The 19,460-nt window shown below is 39.4% G+C and overlaps 1 protein-coding gene across 3 annotated transcripts in view; it reads left to right on the top strand.

Moving 5' to 3' along the window:
- Positions 1–19,460, top strand: part of dgkb (diacylglycerol kinase, beta) — an 83,470-nt gene that overhangs the window by 34,255 nt on the left and 29,755 nt on the right. For all 3 annotated transcript variants that reach the window (XM_071470800.1, XM_071470801.1, XM_071470799.1), the window contains 11 exons: positions 359–478; positions 1,905–2,022; positions 2,573–2,661; positions 3,022–3,138; positions 3,423–3,521; positions 4,177–4,278; positions 7,036–7,109; positions 7,747–7,821; positions 11,225–11,310; positions 11,951–12,040; positions 13,124–13,284. In XM_071470800.1, the coding sequence (XP_071326901.1) occupies positions 359–478; positions 1,905–2,022; positions 2,573–2,661; positions 3,022–3,138; positions 3,423–3,521; positions 4,177–4,278; positions 7,036–7,109; positions 7,747–7,821; positions 11,225–11,310; positions 11,951–12,040; positions 13,124–13,284 (1,131 nt within the window). The remainder of the gene's footprint in view (positions 1–358; positions 479–1,904; positions 2,023–2,572; positions 2,662–3,021; positions 3,139–3,422; positions 3,522–4,176; positions 4,279–7,035; positions 7,110–7,746; positions 7,822–11,224; positions 11,311–11,950; positions 12,041–13,123; positions 13,285–19,460) is intronic.

Genomic DNA, 19,460 nt, shown 5'->3' with positions numbered 1-19,460 from the left:
TCTGTAATATTTATTTATGTACTTATTGTTGATCAATATCTTTATTTAGTCTAATAATTTGTTTTTAATTTATCATTCTCAATGATTAAAACATTTATTTATTTATTTATCTTATCATATTTGTGCCCCCACAGTTAATGAGCACGGCGCCTATAAACTTAAAAATACTCATAATTTCATGGGATGACTTTCTGCACAAAAATTTGAATTATGTTTTTTTTTTAAATACAAAAAAAAGATATTCAAAGCTTAAAGAAAACAATCACATCATTTCCTTAAAGTGCTCAGAAAAAACCATCTACAACTCTATTAAAAATGATGTGATCAAAAGCTCCAGATCCATTGTTTTCGTTTATAGATCCTCCAGGAAATGATGCAGGAGATCGACTACGATCACGATGGCACCGTGTCACTGGAGGAGTGGATCCAGGGCGGCATGACCACCATCCCTCTGCTGGTGCTGCTGGGCCTGGAGACGGTGAGTCCACAGAGAGACACGCAGTTTACTGGAGACGCTGGTCGCTTGCTAACCAACGCCACACAGTAGTTTTAACACCTGTGTCTTTATCAGAGTCAAAAATGGCAAAGACATAAATCTAATACATGTAAAGTCAACCTGGAATCAGTGAACATACTCAGCTAATGTTATTAGTTACACAGCCGTCAAAATGTGTACATCAACTTCAGGTGATCACCAGGTGGAGCTGTGTAACAACAGCTTAGCGAGAGTTGACTGCCGTGCCAGCAGTTCCGTGAGGCACAGCTGTGATTTAAGCAAAATGCTAGCATTAGCAGCTAACAGGCTAACAATGACAATGCTGATGTTTAGCAGGTATGTTTACCATGTTCACTGTTTTATTTTAGCATGTTATCATGCTAACATTGGCTAATTAACACTACATGGCCACAAACCAAAGTTCTGGACAAATCAAAGTTTTACCTGGTGATGGAGCTCGATGAAGAGTCAGTCAGTCACTGAAGTTATTACACTTCATCCTGAAGGGAACACGATTCAATAGTTGACGTTTCACTCAAAAACACAAATGTGAACCTCCGGTGATGCAAGATAAAGTCTCACCACCGTCCTCAGGGAACCATGGACGTCTGATAATCATCTCACAGTTTCTGAGATATTTCAGTGTCGACCAACCAACGGACCAAAGTTGTGATTTCTAAAGAGATCTCAAAAGTCTTAAAAGTCTTCATTATCCACTTGTATCATCAATACATCCTGAACACATCAATACTCCCAAAATTTGACTTCAAAAATGACTTAATCACTTTTACCTAATTTAAATCCATTCCTGCATGATAACATTGATCTAATCTAAATTGAAGTGTTTTATTTCTATTTTCTTCTGTAATTAATAATCGCAAACAGATTAGAGTCAGTGAATATACAATGTTTGACAATCAAAAGGCATTTCTCCTCATTATTAAACCATTTTTTGCAATTCATTAATGATCTCACAACATCTTACACACTCCTCAGTGGTTTCTCAGAACATGTGGATCCCTGCTGCTGCTGTGTAATTCCCAAACTAACGAGGGCGCCATGAGTTCTGTCTGCAGTTCATTAATATACCACTAGATGGAAGCATTTGACTAACTTCAACAGAAATCTTTATCAGATGTCATTTTTTATGAATGAATATTACTGTAAAGGTAAGACAGAAAGACTTGTCCTGTGTCTTCACTGCATCTGGCTGGAAGTTTAAAAAATAAAATACAAGGAAAAATAAAAATGTCTATTGGGAAAAAAAAAAGACAACTCATATTGAGAGGCAAACAACAATGATTATCTTATGATTCTCCCACCAGAATATAAAAAGATGTAATCAGTCAATCAGTTAATTAGTATTGATTCAATCAGCTAATCACCTGATCTGCTTCTCTCACTGCAGAATGTAAAAGATGACGGGCAACATGTGTGGAGGCTGAAGCACTTCAACAAGCCAGCCTACTGTAACCTGTGTCTCAACATGCTAATTGGACTGGGGAAGCAGGGACTCTGCTGCTCATGTGAGTAATTCACTCGCTATCAAGGGTTCGACAGATACAGTGATTCGTGCAGACACATACAGTAACACAGCACAGCACACCGGGGCAGCGTTGTCTGTTCATGTGTTGCAGATGTGATGGATGTTCGTGTGTGATCAAATTCATATAAAAACAACTGAGACTTATGTTCCATCTGAGCCGAAAATAAACAGTTAATTATGATCTAAAAGCTGTTTTCAGAAATGTGAATGGAAAACAAAAATCACCTCTCCACAATAGACACTTTATAAAAAACTTTTTTTTCTTTTTTAATTCTGAAAGTATAAACACTTCTTGTGTTTCAGCCCCAATTACCACTTTCCCTTTTCCATAGAGCACCAAACTCTACACCTTACACAGAAGCTGCTTTTCACAAAAACATTGGCAACAAGCACCTTCAGTGCAGCTTTCACAAACACATTACGCAAACCCTTGTGTATGTCACTTATAACTGTATGAGAAGTCTGTTTTTCTCTTTCCTCCATGTTCCCTTTTAAAACGCTTTTTTTTCCTTTTCTCGTTCCTTTTCCAGTCTGCAAGTACACAGTCCACGAGCGCTGCGTGGCTCGCGCTCCGCTGTCTTGCATCAAAACCTATGTCAAGTCCAAGAAAAACACAGAGGTGCGTCCAATTGAAGTGTTTACCAGTCGGCACGCTTGGATCAGCGATGCTCCATGGAGATTAGGATGAGGGCCTCTCTTCCTCTAATGGAATTAAAACAACTCAATCTGCTGCTAAGCATTGCTAATTACCAGGATAAGCCTGGTGTAAAGACACAGATACCGGCAGCGTCACCTGTTTGAGCTGTTCCTTTCTTTCTCTTTTCTCATTTTTGTGTTTCCCTCTTGCTTGTTTTCTTTCCCTCTTGCTGTCTTTAATTGTTGTGTCACTTGTGCCTTTGTGCGTGCCTTGTTTTTCTGCACCATGTTTCTTTTCTCACTTCTCTCCCTCCCTGTATGCCGTCTCTGCCTCTCTCCGCAGGTAATGCATCATTTCTGGGTGGAAGGCAACTGCCCCACCAAGTGTGACAAGTGTCACAAAACCATTAAGTGTTACCAGGGCCTGACTGGGCTGCACTGTGTGTGGTGTCAAATCACGGTAAGCCGCCACCCGAGGAGAGGCAGCCACCTCCTCATTATATTCCCACTGCTTCTTCTTGTTTAGGGTTTCGTTTTTGCACCTTTGATAACTCACAAGTCATCCCACCAATTTACACCCAGGAAACACTTGTTTTTGTGGTTGCAGCTTAATAGAAATAAAACAGAGGCAGCGACACATGTAATGCAAATAAATCCTGAGCATATACCTGAAAATGTACACTTTAAACATGTTCTGTTATTGACGCAAGTTTGGCTGTTAATAACGGCTGCCACCTCCTCCAGCTCCATAACAAGTGTGCCTCCCACGTGAAACCTGAGTGTGACTGCGGACCCCTGAAGGATCACATCCTGCCCCCAAACTCAATCTGCCCCATTGTTCTGGTAATCTTTCAAACTTCTCTGGTGAAAGTTGGTCAGACGTGGCCAAACAATGGCAGGTTGTAGCCAGGATTTTAGATATACTGAGATCATAAGTCAAAGTCCAAACATCCCCCCAAAGATGCCAAGGAGAAACTTTTTTGATTAATTTAATATTTTATTTGTTGGACCTCAAAAGTGCATTTGTATTTTCTGCACACTTTATATAAACTGATCAGTTCTTTAAAAGAAATCTCTCAGGAAATCAAAATCTACTCATGAACTAAATAACTATCTGAGAACTTTCCCTGTAATCAGCATCATATTTAATAGGTAACTTTATGGAGTAATGAATTATTGGTAAACTACAGCCCCTATAGTAATTTATTTTCCAGCATGATGGTCTGTGCTGTTTCAAAGCCTTCTCCATGCTGCCAGGAATAAAATTCTGTTGGAGAGATGCTAAATCTATTCAGTAAATATTCAGAGATTGTGTCCTGGTAGTTACAGCCCTGGTTACAACAATAAATACAATACAAACAACAAAAATCTTCTAAATGTGTCTCATATCTCTCAAGAGGTAGAAGTCACATTTTCCAAACAGTGGAAATCACCTTTTTCAAGTGAAACTTCATTTACAGATCTTGTAACAGCATCACTGTTTGACCTTTGACCTCAGGAAAGACAGTCGACTCTGAGGAAAGACTCACGGTCCAGCCAGTCGAGCCGAGGGAAGATGCAGAGAGCCAACTCCGTTACAGTGGACGGCCAAGGACTGCAGGTAACACATCTTTTTTTAACCTCAGTGTAGCATCACTGCTTTCATTTCTTACAGTGTAGATACAGTCTATCCGTTTCCATGCTGCAGTGCCTCAGTGTGATCTATCTGAAGTTTACCAAAATGTTTTTTTCTTCGTGATCTCAGTGATAATGACTTAGAAAAAGGCAGAAATTTGCTAAACTGGATCAGAGAATTTTTTTTTTAGAATTGCAATCTTATTTTGATGTAAAATAACAATGTAGTTAAGTTGTTCTAAAATCTGTTTGTAAAAAAGAGACATTTCACTTTCATAAAACAACATTTTTAAGTTCTTAATTTGTACATTTATTTTGTAAGCTCTGGTTGTAAAATGAGTCACAACTTCAGTGTGAAGCTGAGTAAGTAAGGAAGTGGAACTTTATTTCTATAGCACCTTTCAAAAGTGAGTTACAAGGTGCCTCACAAAATACAGTTGTGTCCAGATACAGATAAATAAAGCAAAATATGAGCAGAACAAGATAAAATCAGTAGAGTAAAAATTATAAAAGGGTTTATAAAATGTCAGCGACTGGCAGTGACACTGAACAGTAAAAGCATGACTGCCCTTCATCACAAACCTGGAGTGTGGCGTTTTTAACATTTGTCAGATCTGAAGGGTGTTGGTGCAGAACAAAGTGTAACAAGACCTGATGTGTTTGGTGGAGTCAGACCTTGTAGGGATTTAAAAGTAATCAACAGAATTTTAAATTTAATTCTAAAATGAATAAAGAGTCAATGTAGGATTCGGCCAGGAAGAGAGAAATCTAGTACCTGTCTGCAGCAGTTGTGGATGAGCAGCTGTAACAGAATATCCATGTATCAAACCTGTTTTAATGGCTGAGTATCATGTTTTGAAATGAACCTCTGCAGTTGGTGTTAGGATGCATGATAGGAGTCTGCAGGCCCTGCTGGTAATCAGCATCATACAGCAGAGCCCCGTCCAGCCTGATCCTCTCTAATATCTGTCAGCCTGTATGCTGGCGATGGAAGGAAACCTGCCGCCGTCTGTGGCGACTGCTCGTCTACGCGTGGCTGGGAGAGAAATATGATGAATCATATCCCAGGCACATCCATCTATGCCTCTTGCTGGCTAACCAGCGTAATAATCAAGATTATTATTTATAATTACAGGAAGTAATGGATCACTCTGGACTGGACAGGGAGCTCATTAATTCACCCTCGGCCTGCTGGGATAGCAGACAGGGGGAGTTAAGCGCTTCATCTGTGTCAGGGAGAGCACACGGCGAGTTGTTGCAGACTAACTGCAGGAAGGGCAATTCAAACAGGGGGCCGCTGGTTTAGAGCCTGTTTATGTGGCGCTTTGTGAGTTCGGCCTCCGGCACTGCAGGCTCTGTCTGTCTGTCCACAGTTTCACTGCCGCTCAGAGAAACTGGAAGATCCTTTTTCACGTCACACGATCAAGACTAAATTATGAATCTTGAGTTATCAGGTTGAAAGTATTGATTGACTGAGAGATAGATGGGTTGTTTTACTGTACTTCATATTCACGGCCGTCTGGTTACTGATATCTGACGAACAGTTTGTTTCTACTGTGCTGTATAATTTGCTGTTGCATCTTCTACAAAAACTTTAATATCTATGAAGTATGGATGCAAATAAAAGCAAAAGCTGTCATGACTGAAAGTTAGTGTGATGCATTTTGCTGCTGATATTCTATAGCTTTCATATTGTCAAGAATTTTCCATTCCTACAAAAAGTTTTGTCTGTGTATTCATCCGCCACTGAAAGTAGTCCCCAACAAATGCACTATTTACTCCTAATTAAGTAACATTTGCTAAAGGCTACAGTGCCCAGCTGCTTGAGGAAATTACTGAGGCCTTTTTAAAAATAAAACAACATATTTGTTACCTGTTTTTAAAGCTTTACATCTTCAAGTTGTGAACCATCTGAATATATATTTTTTGTGCATTATGTCCATACAAGGGCTTACCAATACAATGAGAGACATAAGTACTTGTATAGGTGCTCATTTGGGTGCATATTTTCAAGATGTACCCTCAGGTTGCTAGTGCTGGGATGCTAGGCTAAGCTAACTTTAGCTTGCATAGTGTGCATACAACTTTATCTCAAGGCTCCACAATTCTGCCGTCTTCTGACCCAAATCTGAAGTCTGTGGCCGAGTCGGGTTGTGAACTCTCTGCCTTCATTATCACATGGTTGTTGTTAAATTGCCTGCTTGTTTCAGCTTGACCTACATTTCATTTTCAACCAAAAGTGATGTTATGTGACTTCCGTCCGTCACGCAGTGCATTCAGTGTAGAGGTTCAGGCCCACATGAGATCTTGCGAGGCAGACAGCCACAGTAGTGCTGCTTTTTTGACGGTTAAATGTCTGTTTTTTTATTTATTTTTTCACAATTTGATTGTGTAATTGTGTAATATTTGTTGACAGCCCTAATGACAACCTTGATCTTTGCATCAGTTCATCAAAAAAAAAATTCACCTTAAAAGGAGCATTGATGTGATGATTTATTAATACTTAAATAATCAGGTATTATAATTAACAGGAGCTTATATTTGGACTCAGTGGATTAGTGAGCACCCATCCCTCACCATAGCCAGGTAACAGGAAAACTACAGTGTGAAGTGCATCAGATGACTGGCACTGCTTGTAAGTGCTGTACATACTGTCTGAGGGATATGGCTTGAAAGTGAATTCCTGTGAAGCATCCTGCAGTCTCCCAACACCAACGGTTTGTTTTGACATCTTCCCATTCAGATCACAACAATAGAGGGCACTCATCCTCTGCTAGTGTTTGTCAATCCGAAGAGCGGGGGGAAGCAGGGAGAGAGGTAAGCACACAATCTGTCTCAACATGCTACAAGAGGCCTCTGAAGCCCTGCTCCTCATCCACAGAGGGAAGGCAGCAGCATGGCCTCTGGCTGCCAAGTGCTTTAGGCTTACTTAGTCAAATAAATACACAATAACATTTACCTAACACACCGGCCACCGCTGCTGTCAGCTCATACACCCCCCCCCCCCCTCACCCCTCCACCCCCTCCTCCTCTCCTCAGACACGCTCCTCACTGTCACGTCCCTGGCTGGTCCCCCTTCTTTAACCCAGGGCTAATTGGGTTATTACTGAAACATATTCATTCACTCCTTATTACGCCGGCCCTCATTTGTTTAAATTATGAGATCAAAATATGACTTCAGCCAGTTGATATAATGAAATTGAAATTAAAATGAATTAGTCTTTCTAATGGTTTCTCCTCAAGGGGACTTTGGGTATGTCCCACCCCGCTGCCCAGTCCACTGCATTGTCACATTCTGATTGGACGCTGGTCGTCGTTTAGGGATGAAATCTGACAGTGAATCCACATTTTCCTGCCCAATGTGTCACAGTTGAGTCAGATATTTGTATTGTGAGTTTTTCTTTGTTGTCTTGATGTTTTCTGATGTGAACTCTCTGCATCTTTACTCCTGAAGGATTTACAGAAAGTTCCAGTATCTTCTGAACCCGAGACAAGTGTACAACCTGGCCAAAAATGGACCCATGCCAGGGTATGTAGGTCACCGTGTATGCGACTGACTTGGACCCGTATTTACCTTTAACTTCAGATTAAAAGCTGTTTAATCAAAGTTCTTGTAGGTTAAAAATGCTCTTAAATTGAAGAGAGTTGAGAATGGCTCCCGGACGACTGCAGCGCAGAAACAGAGGTGAATGATTGTCCAAAATTTAATAGGTCATGAATAAGTACATTAGCTGAAGCAGTGTAATTCAGAATACTTTTATTGATGCATTTAACAGCATCAATAAAGTTTGCATTGATTTTGTCTGCAAGCCCTTTCCATTTAGTTTTCTACCAGCAGCAGAATTTAGTTTCTTTTTCAGACAATTTCCTTTTATTTCATACAGATTTATGCTCATTTATGTCAACTGCTGCTTGAGATAATTAGAAATTAAACATATAGGAGTAAAAAAATAAGGATTTTTTAAAGAATAAACAATATTGCAGATAGACATATATAAATTCTTGTCTGAATTTATAAATGCGATGAATCATGTGATCACTGTAGGGGTGAGTTGCTTGATAAATGTGTCTTGTGGCTGTTACGAGCATTTTTAAGTGTTATTCTGAGAAGTTTGATGAATATGGGCCCTGATGTGCATGTCCTGTTTTTTTAAATACTATAATAAATGTAATATATCAAATTACATGCTGCTTAATGACAAATACAATGAAGAGAGCAGAACTAAAATGAAAAAAAAAAAAGAAATTCCTCAATACAGCTCTTCACGGATTTAGGGTACAAGTGCACTGATTTTTAGTTTTAGGTTTTCAATAGCAAAAATATATCACATATAATTCATTTGCAATGTATCTTATTTTATTTTGTTTAAAAATACTCAAGATAGTGAAGAAATTAACTGGACAAACCCCCAATATTTTTACATTAAACATTTACTCGTTTAAAATGTTATACGTTGAAATTAAAATGCAGATAATATGATGCAGAATATGTTCCTGCTGACAACAAGTTGCATTAAATAGCCATTCTTGTCATCTTTAATTATTAATTGTTGTTAACATCAAGAAAGGAGAAAGAAAAACAAAGGAAGACAAAGTCCCAATTCATCTTTTTTAAAAATATGATATTGTCTTCTGTTTACAAACATGCTGCTGTTTTCTGTTGCTCGCATATAATAACCAGCATCACATGCAAGAGAGGCCTGTAGTATTAAAGCCTCCACTCAGCTCCCTCACACAGCACAGACACAAATGAGGTGAGTTCACACATAACAAATCCTGGAGACGACAGACTCATGCTGTAGCCTCGGATGAACAGCGGCTCCATATGCATAAGTCTGTATGTGAGCAGAGAGCTGGCGACACAGACGAGTGACGGACAGAGAGGGGTGAAACTCTTTGCCATAGCACATGTGATCACGCATACAGACGAGCAGCTCACCGCGGGCTGTAGGTGCGGGCAGCATCAGGTTTCCTATGGTTCACATCTGTGATTAAGAAAATGAATGGATCATTTACATGCATCAGGCTCCTTCACTTTGCTGTTTGCGTCCAGCAGCGCTTAAATACACAGGAATGCCTCGCTGCCGTGCTGCCACGTTGTTTGGCTCTGATTAGATCTGAAAACAGAATCTTTGTGCCTTTATAAAAAATAAATACACAGCAGCACACGCAGGATACAAAAAAAACAAAACAAAAAAAACCTCCACAAGGTTTGGACTGTGAGGAGCTGGCACAACCTTCATGTCACAGATTGTGCCAACGCAGCTCCAAGTTTTTGGAGGCTGACCTCGTGTCCACTGTTTTGTTCCTCCTCTGTTGATGCCCCCTGCCCCCCCTCTCCCGCCCTGCACGTGGCCTGAAGCATCACCTGCCTCCCCCTCTGTCTGGGGCCCAACCCAGAGCTTCTCCTCAGAGCTGAGAACATTCCAGATGACCTCGCCCCACTGTAACTTTGTTAATATTTTGTCAAGTGTACACACTGCAGCGCACATTAGCGAGGTGAACGGTCACCGTCGGACACTGCAGGCCGAGGCAGCCGCACGCACTGCTGTCAATTAGCTGCCCCGCTAATGCAATTACACCAAATTAAGTGTTTGTTTCTTGGTATTTAAATATCCCCAAAGTTGCCTTTCATGTTTGCGTCTGTCTGTTTTGCGTCTAATACGGTTTGCGGTCCCAGTTGGAGAGTAATTGAGCGAATCATTTACCCGCCATACGAGGCTCGGAGGCTGGCTCATTCAGTTAGGGCTTTGTTATTGTGAAGGAACGGAAGAAGTTGGACTGAACATTGCCTGTCATGATCCAATTAACCCTCCAACAGGCAGGCTAGCTCACTGAATGAATAATTGTCAATGCCACATGTGTTACTTTGTGGGATTAGAGGGGGTTTGCAGTGAAGCAGCGCGTTGTTTCCCTAGGCTCAGAAATATGCTTATTTATCTCGGCCTGTGAATATTTAGCACCATTTCTCTTGTTGTCAGGACAGGCTGAGAAAAGCAGAGAGATTTTAATGTAACATCATTCACCTGAGTCAATCTGACATTTTTAAACTGTTTTTTTTTAGAGCAGACTGAAAAAAGGCAGCAAAACAAGCATAACAGGCAGTGGAGGCAACTCCCAATGATGCTAATGCAGAGCAGACTTTACTCTATGAATGAAGACAATAACTATTTTTTCTTTTAACCTCTGGAACAACCGGATTTACAAAATAATCCCAACAGAAAAAAGATGCAGGTTGAATAAAAATAGAATAAAACCTGGTTGTTGGTTGTTTGTCCATTTCTTGGCAAACAAAAATAACACAACCATGTGTTTATGTAACCTATAAAACGTGAATTATTTCCATGTTTGGTGTAATAACAATGCTTCACGGTCATTTCTGTGTCTTGTCGCCTTCATTAAAGTGTTGCCACCAGCAGTGCCAGTAGTTTTCTAAATACTCAATAAGGCCAGAGGAGGCGGCGCAGGTCCTCTACTGATCAGGAAGTTGGTGGATCCATCCCTGCCTACTCTAATTTGCCTTATCTAGTTTTTGGGTGAATGTGGCAAGTGTCGTAAGGCGCTTAGAGTGGTTGATAAGACTAGAAAAGCACTATATTGGTGCAGTCTGTTTACCTTCAGAGGAAGAAAATGCTAGATTTTCCTATATGATCGTTATTATGCATGCAGCAGTTTGGTTTATGTGGAAACAAAATCAATGTCACCAAAACACAGGAGTAAAATCTTTCCGTTACTACTGAGAGTAGAATGAGAGAGAGAGAGAGAGAAAAAAATATGCATGTTGTGGGATGAATTTTACCATTACTATAAAGAGCTAAGCATTAAAAGGGTTCACCAGAGCAATGGAAATGTGTAAAAAATATATACAAAGTAGATAACATACATATACCCTGTGTGGCAGTAACGTAGAGCGCGGACTGTGTTTGTTTCAGGCTGAACTTCTTCAGAGACGTTCCTGATTTCAGAGTGTTGGCCTGTGGAGGAGACGGCACCGTGGGCTGGATCCTGGACTTCATAGGTACACAGTACATTGAATATTTCATAATATTTGGCCTTATCCTGTGCTGTTTTCAATTATTTTACAAGAATTACAAACTTCCAAACCTCCCAGGGGTGCAGTAGTGCGGGTACTCATACTGTCTACACTACAACTTAAACACTTCATTTCCTTTTTTGGTAAAATTGCATTTGTATTTATTAGTTTCCAAAGGCAGCTGCACTCTTGTTGTTCAGGCTGAAGTGGTAAAGTGTACTTTATGGTTTGTGTATAAACACTTTCATTACGTCCGAGCCTGCGTATTCAGGGGTGGTAAAATGGGATGATTACGTGTGTTGGAAAACAACATATTAGTCATCATTTGAGGGAAAAAAAAAATCACCTGGCGTCCTCTATTTGGTCTTGAGGACGTGTTACTTGTTTGGGTTCTCAAAAATTGCCTCAATTTTTTATCAATCAAAACAAAGAGAGGTAATAACCGTCAGGCAAAATGTGTCTCTTGAAATAGACTGTACAACTGGACGTTCATCTTGACTTGTAGTTTTACAAGTGGGGCTGCAAAATGGATTTGATGCTTTCTTTGCAAGTCTTTGCAGCGAGTTTGTTTTCTTGCTTTGGCCGTGTTTCACATCGTGTTGTGATATTTGTCCTGCTGCTCCAGATAAGGCCAACCTGGACAGGAACCCCCCCGTGTGTATACTTCCTCTTGGCACAGGCAACGATCTGGCAAGATGTCTGCGATGGGGAGGAGGTACTGACAGAAAATAGACACATAACAGTGAAATACATGGCCTCAATTTACCTTATCCCACTCAGAGTTATATATAGATATTCATATACTACACCATTTCTAAATGTTATCATTAATGTTATTTAAATTGTTTGTTGGAGACAAAGCTCAGGGAGTGACTAAAAATAAGGCTGTAAAGCTGTAAACAGTTATTTTTTAAACTGGTTATTATTTTTCAGATTCATTGATAAATATCTATAAAATGTGAAAGGTGATGTCTTGTTTTGTTCGACCTAAACCCAAAAATATTCAGTTTACAATGATAAAACAAGAGAGAAGCAACAAATCTTCACTTCGGAGAAACTGCAAACTATTATCAGAATAGTTGGTTATTAATTTTCTGCCAGTTGACCATTTTAAACACCATCAGGGGTTTTAGTGTTGGGGACACCAAAACTAAAAACATATGCAGCAGAGTTTGATAGGGAGATTTTTAAGGCCAATGTTTGTATTCAGTACCTGTAAAAAAAGCCAGAATTACTAATTTAATTCAGATCTGGGTAGAAAAGCCTCGAAAGGAGCAATTAGATCATTGTCAACACTAAAACTGACACTTTAAACATTGTAGCATCTTTTTTAGCAACTCACAGCATCTATCTTCAGCATATTGGAGATTAAAATTAGTTTATTAGAACATGTTAAGCATGAAATAAAATGAGAAAAATAAATATTAATAAAATGAATTTAAAAAAAACATTTGTCATTGCACAAATCTCTTTTCATCATATCAACACCAGGAAGCATGACAATGTCTTAATAAAAAAAACAGCCATTATTGGCCCAATAAATCAATACATCAGTTCAGCGGTAGTTCACACACATTGTTTTTTCTTTTTTTTTATTGGTGCAAAAACAAGACAATAGGGTTTTACAACAGAACAAAGAGACAGATACATAGATACAATATGAACAAAGACAGAGAGAGATACAGGGGTTAGTTCACACTCCTGTTACTGTAACTCACTTTAAGGTGTCAGCCGAGTGGCTCAATCTGCCCTCCACCCGTTTTAACGTCTCACTCACTCGGTGTTTCTTCTTCCTGAGGCTACGAGGGCGAGAGCCTCCTGAAGATCCTGCGGGACGTTGAGAACAGTTCGGAGGTGATGCTGGATCGCTGGAAGATTGATGTCACACCCACAGACAAGGAGGAGCGAGGGGACCCGGTGCCTTACAGCATTATAAACAACTACTTCTCCATCGGAGTGGTGAGTGGGACGTCAGTCAGTGTTCATGGGACGGAGCAGGCGGGCGACGGATTAACATGCAGAGATAGAGCTGCTCTTTGTTGCCTCAAGTTCTTTGTTTTTGGGTTAAGAATATAAACCTCATACCTACTTTTTTACCAAGATATATTTTTTAAAAGGATTAAAAACAAGGAAACTAAAATGCATGTAAAAAGTAATTTTGAAAGCTAAGTTTAATGAACAAGAACTGTCTGGAGTCAAGGCCCACAACACAGGTAAAGGAAATATCTGAGCCGTATAAAAAGTTTTTCATATTAACTGACACCTTCAGTAGTTGTTGTCTGTATGACTGCAAAAGGAAACAGCCACTGCATTTTACAGTAAATACTTTTTTTCAGGTCACATAATCTATGGTTGCCAGATGTAGTTGATTGTTTGTGTGGCTGCACCTCCACACAGGCATGACAGCCAGTTGTATGTTGCCTAACAAAACCAAAACACCTCTCAGTACAAAAACACCTCAGCGCGATTTGGATTGTGGTGAGTCTCACTTTTCAAGTGTCAAATGTGAAAACAAACTGTTTAGTACCTGCACCCAAACACAATTTTCTCACTTTGTTTTATAGGTTGTTGTTTTTTTTTTTATAATCAAAACAAACGAGATAAATACATAACCAATCAGCTTCTCCCATGCCAGCTGAAATGATAATGATAACTTTATTTGTGCAGCGCTTGTGATTCAAATGTCCTAAATGAAATGTTTGATTATATCATATGATAAGACTTTAAAAACACCAAAAAATAATAAAACCAACAGGAAAAAAATTATATGATTACCAAGGATAACAAGGTTGAATTACTGCAAATTAAAAAAAAAAATTTAAACGAACAGTGGGGACTATACTATACTATATTTTATTGATTCTCATAAGTCCCATTCATATTAACTAATAGATATTTAGAGCTACACTTACGTAGAGTTGTAACGATACTGATACTAGTATTGGAAATGCCTCTGTTACTGTCTAAAACATGGTATCAGGTACCACTGAATATGTGAGTCTGTGCACTGATCTGATACCACATAGCTTATTAATACATTTTACAGTTTCACACTCAGACAAAACTGCAGTTTTCTTAGAAATCAGTTCTTCTTCACTGCTCTAAAACAGTAGCACAGGAAGTTGCACTGCGCAGCCACTGGCAGCTGCTGTTTTAGAGCAGCAAAGAAGAATTGACTTCCGGTGGTGTAACATTAGCTGTTAACAAATTCTCAGCAATTTTCAAGGCTTTAATTTGGAGGGTTGGCACTAGTGAAGGACAATTTTTTATTTTTTTTTATTTCAAGATTTATATATTTTTTTGATCAGTACTCGGCCTTGGCTGATACATAAGTTCAGTATTTCATGAAAAAGATGATTAAAAAAAAACTACCATAATAACCACACTAAACCAAGAACACAATACAAAGACAACAGAACTTGACTGTGACTGCAGGGTGATGGTAATGGTGAACTTGTGCACTGCAGGTGACGGTGTTTCAAACCTTCCGCACTAAAGTTCAATTATGGCGACAAAGAGTTGCAGAATATAAGCTGTCGGTAAACATCTTAACCCAAATACAAACTTAAACAGAAGCCGCTGCAGTGGATGCGCTCAAGCCTCGACTGCCCGATTGATAAACAAGCCTTGTTAAGTATCTGCATGTTGTGACGCACCCATCAGCACCCCCCACTCCCATGTCCATCTCCACCATAATGACACTGATTTTACGTAGCTCATGTTAGCCATTACTGATAAATGTCAGGGGGAAATATGGTAATTGACATTTGCTGGTGGCAGAGGAGGGAGCCACTCTGTGTTGTGAGATTTGTACTAGACCGAGGCGGCGACGTAAGTGATGCATGGCCTTACAAATGTTAGTTGAATAACACCTCCAGCCTGGGCCCCTAATGATGATGTTAGAGGATATTAGAGGACAGGTCTTGTTAACATTGTGATAGAGGAGAACAATGGCTGTAATCTGTCTACAGTGCTGAACATATGGCGATGTGTACAGGGGGAAGTGTTACAGTGTGAAATAAATCTATGAACAATGATCCTTAATCTCCCAGTATAAATGTCAAAAACACTAAGTTACTTAATCTTTTGATTCAAACAACATTTTTAACGTGGATTTAGTACATTTGTTGTGAGTGGGCGTGGGTCAGAGCACAATCCAGTCAAGTTTATTCATTTTAAAAACACAAAAGGCTTCTGAGGAAAGTGTGCCTCCTCAAAATCTGAGAGAGTTACAGAACAATGATCCAGATATAAAAGTGTGAAGATGTGAATGATTTTCACATTGCCGTTAAAAGGCTCTTACTTTGGAGGCAGTTCCCAATTTGGAAAAACTACACTGAATAAAAATATAAGTGCAACACTTTAGTCTTTACTCCCAAGTCCCATTGTTGTGCCATTCATCTGCACAGCCTCTGAGTCACCAGCCACACCGAGCCTGTTTGAGATGCTCTGGTCTAAATTCAGACATTACATGAAGCACTTCAGTTAAGTCTTAAACCAGATTGTGTTATAACACATTCTGGGTAAATTAAGACTTTAAAAAAAAATAATAAAAATGGCTGACAAAGGAACCACATCCAACATCTCAAATCTGTTTACTCCAGAGGAAAATATTTCTTTTGGAAGAAGTCAACTGTTATAAGGACATTTTGCTTCTAATTCAGCGAAGAGTTTAACAATAAAAAGAAAATTCAGATTTTGGGGAAAAAAAAAAAATGGCAGTGATCTCTAAAAACCCCTTCTCTCTCCTTAACAATGTTAGAGAAGCCATAAATTACGAGCCATGTTTTCCTGGTTTTTGTTGCTGGGAGCTACTGGTCAGTGCAGGTGTCAATGATGACCATTGTTACCACGGTAACAATATGTTAAAGGAAATATGTCACACTGCAAGAGGCAAATGGTACTGACTCATTATATGATTTCCCATCAAAAATGCACATCTGTTGCCCAAGTCATACCTAATAAATGTCTTTTTTTTCCCCAAAATAAAACTACACATTTGAAAGTTGTTTTTATTGTGATCAGGCTGAGGCACATAATCAACGCACTGTAATCAGCATCTTGACACGCCACACCTGTCAGGTGGAGGGACTGGAAATGCTCATTAACACTGGTTAAACGCATTTGTGTAGAAAATTTGAGGGAAAAGCAACTTTTTTGAGGTTAGAGTTAGTCTTTGATTTAAACCCGTGAAAAATGGAAGGAAAAACAAAAGTGTTTTCAATTTTTGCCCAGTGTACATTTCAGTCAGGAGTAATAATGATGCTTTACACTCTAATGGGACCGGTTGAGTCCTTGTTGCTGAACCAGACTCGTATAAGAGCATTAAAAGAAAACAGCTTTGGCTCGGCTGGTTCATAAAGTCATTATGAGTCCTGTTGTTTGTGCTCTGTTAGTGGGATTAGTACCCAGCGGGCGTGATGATGACAAATGAAGTTGTTTGTGGGGGGATTAAGACGACTTTGAGCTCTCTATGGATTTGAGTGTGCTATAATATTTTGTTGGCATCAAATTCTTTTTTGCTTTCCGTTGAATAAAAAAATAAAAATTACAATAAAGATTATGCGACAAGTCAAGCTAATAATTACCTCAGAGATTATGCAGATGGAGAGTAGATTGTTTCTGTAATGACACTGTCGAAATCAAAAGATCAGCAGTAGCAGCCACCGTAGACGGTGAACGTCACCACCAACACATGAGGCCTGAACCTGAAGTCATTTACAGAGAAGTTCGAATCTTTTTCAAATTTGTATTCATCTCAGACTCAAATCGTAAGTGACAAACTGAAATATTTACCGTAAAATTCAATTTTCTAAGTAATTTCAGTACCACAGCCCAGGTAATTCTTCCAAAAAAAAAAAAAAGAAGTAAATTCTTCTAACCTAACCATCTGCCACGGCCCATTTGGACTGAGAATTAATGGCGCCATCCCTTTGGGAGGATGTGGAAGTGACGTGAAGTGTAATGATCTCAATCAGGGCCAGGGGTGAGAGACAGAACTAATCACTGAGCACGCTTCACTACCATAATGCAAGTCAGTCGCCCTAATGACCCTGGTGCTCCTGTCAAAGCCATTACTCTCCCCCGTAGTGAAAGGCACATCAAACCGCTGGGGCCCACTCATAATTGGACTAAACTTTGAGCTATGAGAGGACATTACACATGTCCTGTATTAATTTGGGTGCCAGATTTTTACATTGGTAATTATTTGAAGGCAGCTAGGGGGAGAGAGAGAGAGTGAGTGAGCTGAAGACGCCCCACTGCCGCAAGGGGTCAGGGCTTAAAAAGATGTAGATTTGTCCGTCATGTGTTGATGGTGTCACTGCGTCGTCCTGTTTGACTGAGGTTTTCTGGTTTTGTTTTTACATACATGATCAGGCTCCAGATGAAAATAAAGATATAAAAAATATGGATCTTGTGTTGAGATTGTTTGCTCAGCTGCTGTTTCCAAGGTCAAGAATGAGTATTGAACCTAACAAATGTACAGTGATGTAGGTAAAACTGGGTTTATTTATTGATTTCTCTGCTTCAGCAACAACCTCTCAAACTGAAATGAGGTAAAATCTCAGTGGAGGATTTCCAGCTCAAATGCTGTAAACAAACTTGAGTGCCACAGTTTGGTAATTATTTAGTGAAGAGAACCAATCTACTGTTTGAGTGTTGTCACCTGAGGATTTTGGAGGAAATTCAATAACTTAAGCCACTCAAAAAACCAACAACAACAACAACAAAAAGAACTGACATTGTTGTTATAAATAGTTTTGATCACACATGTAGAGCTCCTCCTGAGACGAACCCTAATACATAATTCTGTTACACCTGAAGCCACACCCAGCAGTGATGTCACAGTGTACCGACCCACCCCGGAGTACACTTCTACATGCAAGATGAGACATTGAACAACTAGAGTTTGGCAAAAACAATATTTTCAGTTGCTGCTAGGTTGGACAGGACCAGGCAAAAGGTCAGCGTTATTGTATAACTGACAATTGATGGAATCACTGTGATGGTATGATCATATTGTGTTATTGTTTTACTAAATTCTGTGCAAATCAGCGGCTCCCAACATGGAGGTCAGGATCCCTAAATTGGTCCCATGGTAAATATTAGGGGTGACAAAATAATCAAAAGTGTATAAAAGAAAAACAGATGCATACAACATTTTTCTGCTGTTTTTCTTCTTAATACTTGTTAGAGCTTCTGAGAATCATTCATAAATAATTAGAAACAGTCCAAGAGATCAAATCTTTCTTTGGTTGAACTTTTCCAATTTATGTTTACCCCATGGGATGATAAGTGTTTTGTTTTAAGGGCCATAGTTAATTTAGTTGAGAACCACTGGCCCAAATTAATGATTTCAAGCACATTGTAATTAAAACTAAGAAAATAAGTTAAGGTTCTTGCTTTTTATGTGGACTGAAATGTATCAGTTTTACAATTTTATATGTAATTTTGAATATATGCCATTTTTTAATATATATCCATATTGAAAAAATATTTTTGATGTTGATTTAAGCTACAGGGCAGTGTTTTTAAATTTATATATTTAAAGTTTTTCCCACTTTTTACAAAGCGCTGCATCAATGTAGGATAACAAAATGCTCCATCCACTCTGAGTTGCTTGAAATCTCTGTTTACTGTTGCAAAGCCACGGCTCCACTTGTACAGATCTCAGATAATAGACCCCAAACCAAAGGGGAGACAACCTTTCCTCGCTTTTGCTCTCTTGTTTGCAGCTATTGTCCTGTTTGTAAGAAAATCAAGTTACAGTCTCTTAGATACATCCATCATCTCACCTTTCTGGCTCGTGTTGGAAGCGTGAGGCGAGTCTGCGGGGATCTTGAAGGATTCTTTTGGTCTTCTGCTTACAGCTTCTTGAAGAGACATCAAGAGAAGCTCCATTGATTTTTCTCTTTTGGCTTCTCCTAAAAATTTCTGTACAGAGAGCTAGCAGGGGGTCCTCCCCGTAGGTGCTGTTTCAATAGTGCCACTCAAAATGGAGTGGGTCAAAACAGATTGCTTCAGTGGAGGGAGGAGAGGAACAAGCCCAAAAAGTTTAGAGCAACTTTCTCTGAGTCTTTCTTGAGCTGCACAACTTTTTAAAGGCCTTGCCAGCATTTTCCTGACACGGACTC

This window comes from Trachinotus anak, unplaced genomic scaffold, assembly GCF_046630095.1.
Source record: "Trachinotus anak isolate AG129_WGS33_773 ecotype Australia unplaced genomic scaffold, CSIRO_AGI_Tana_v1 ptg000032l, whole genome shotgun sequence".
NCBI classification, from domain to species: Eukaryota; Metazoa; Chordata; class Actinopteri; order Carangiformes; family Carangidae; genus Trachinotus; species Trachinotus anak.
Note: the sequence above shows the minus strand (reverse complement) of the source record. Positions and strands in the feature narration are given on the sequence as shown.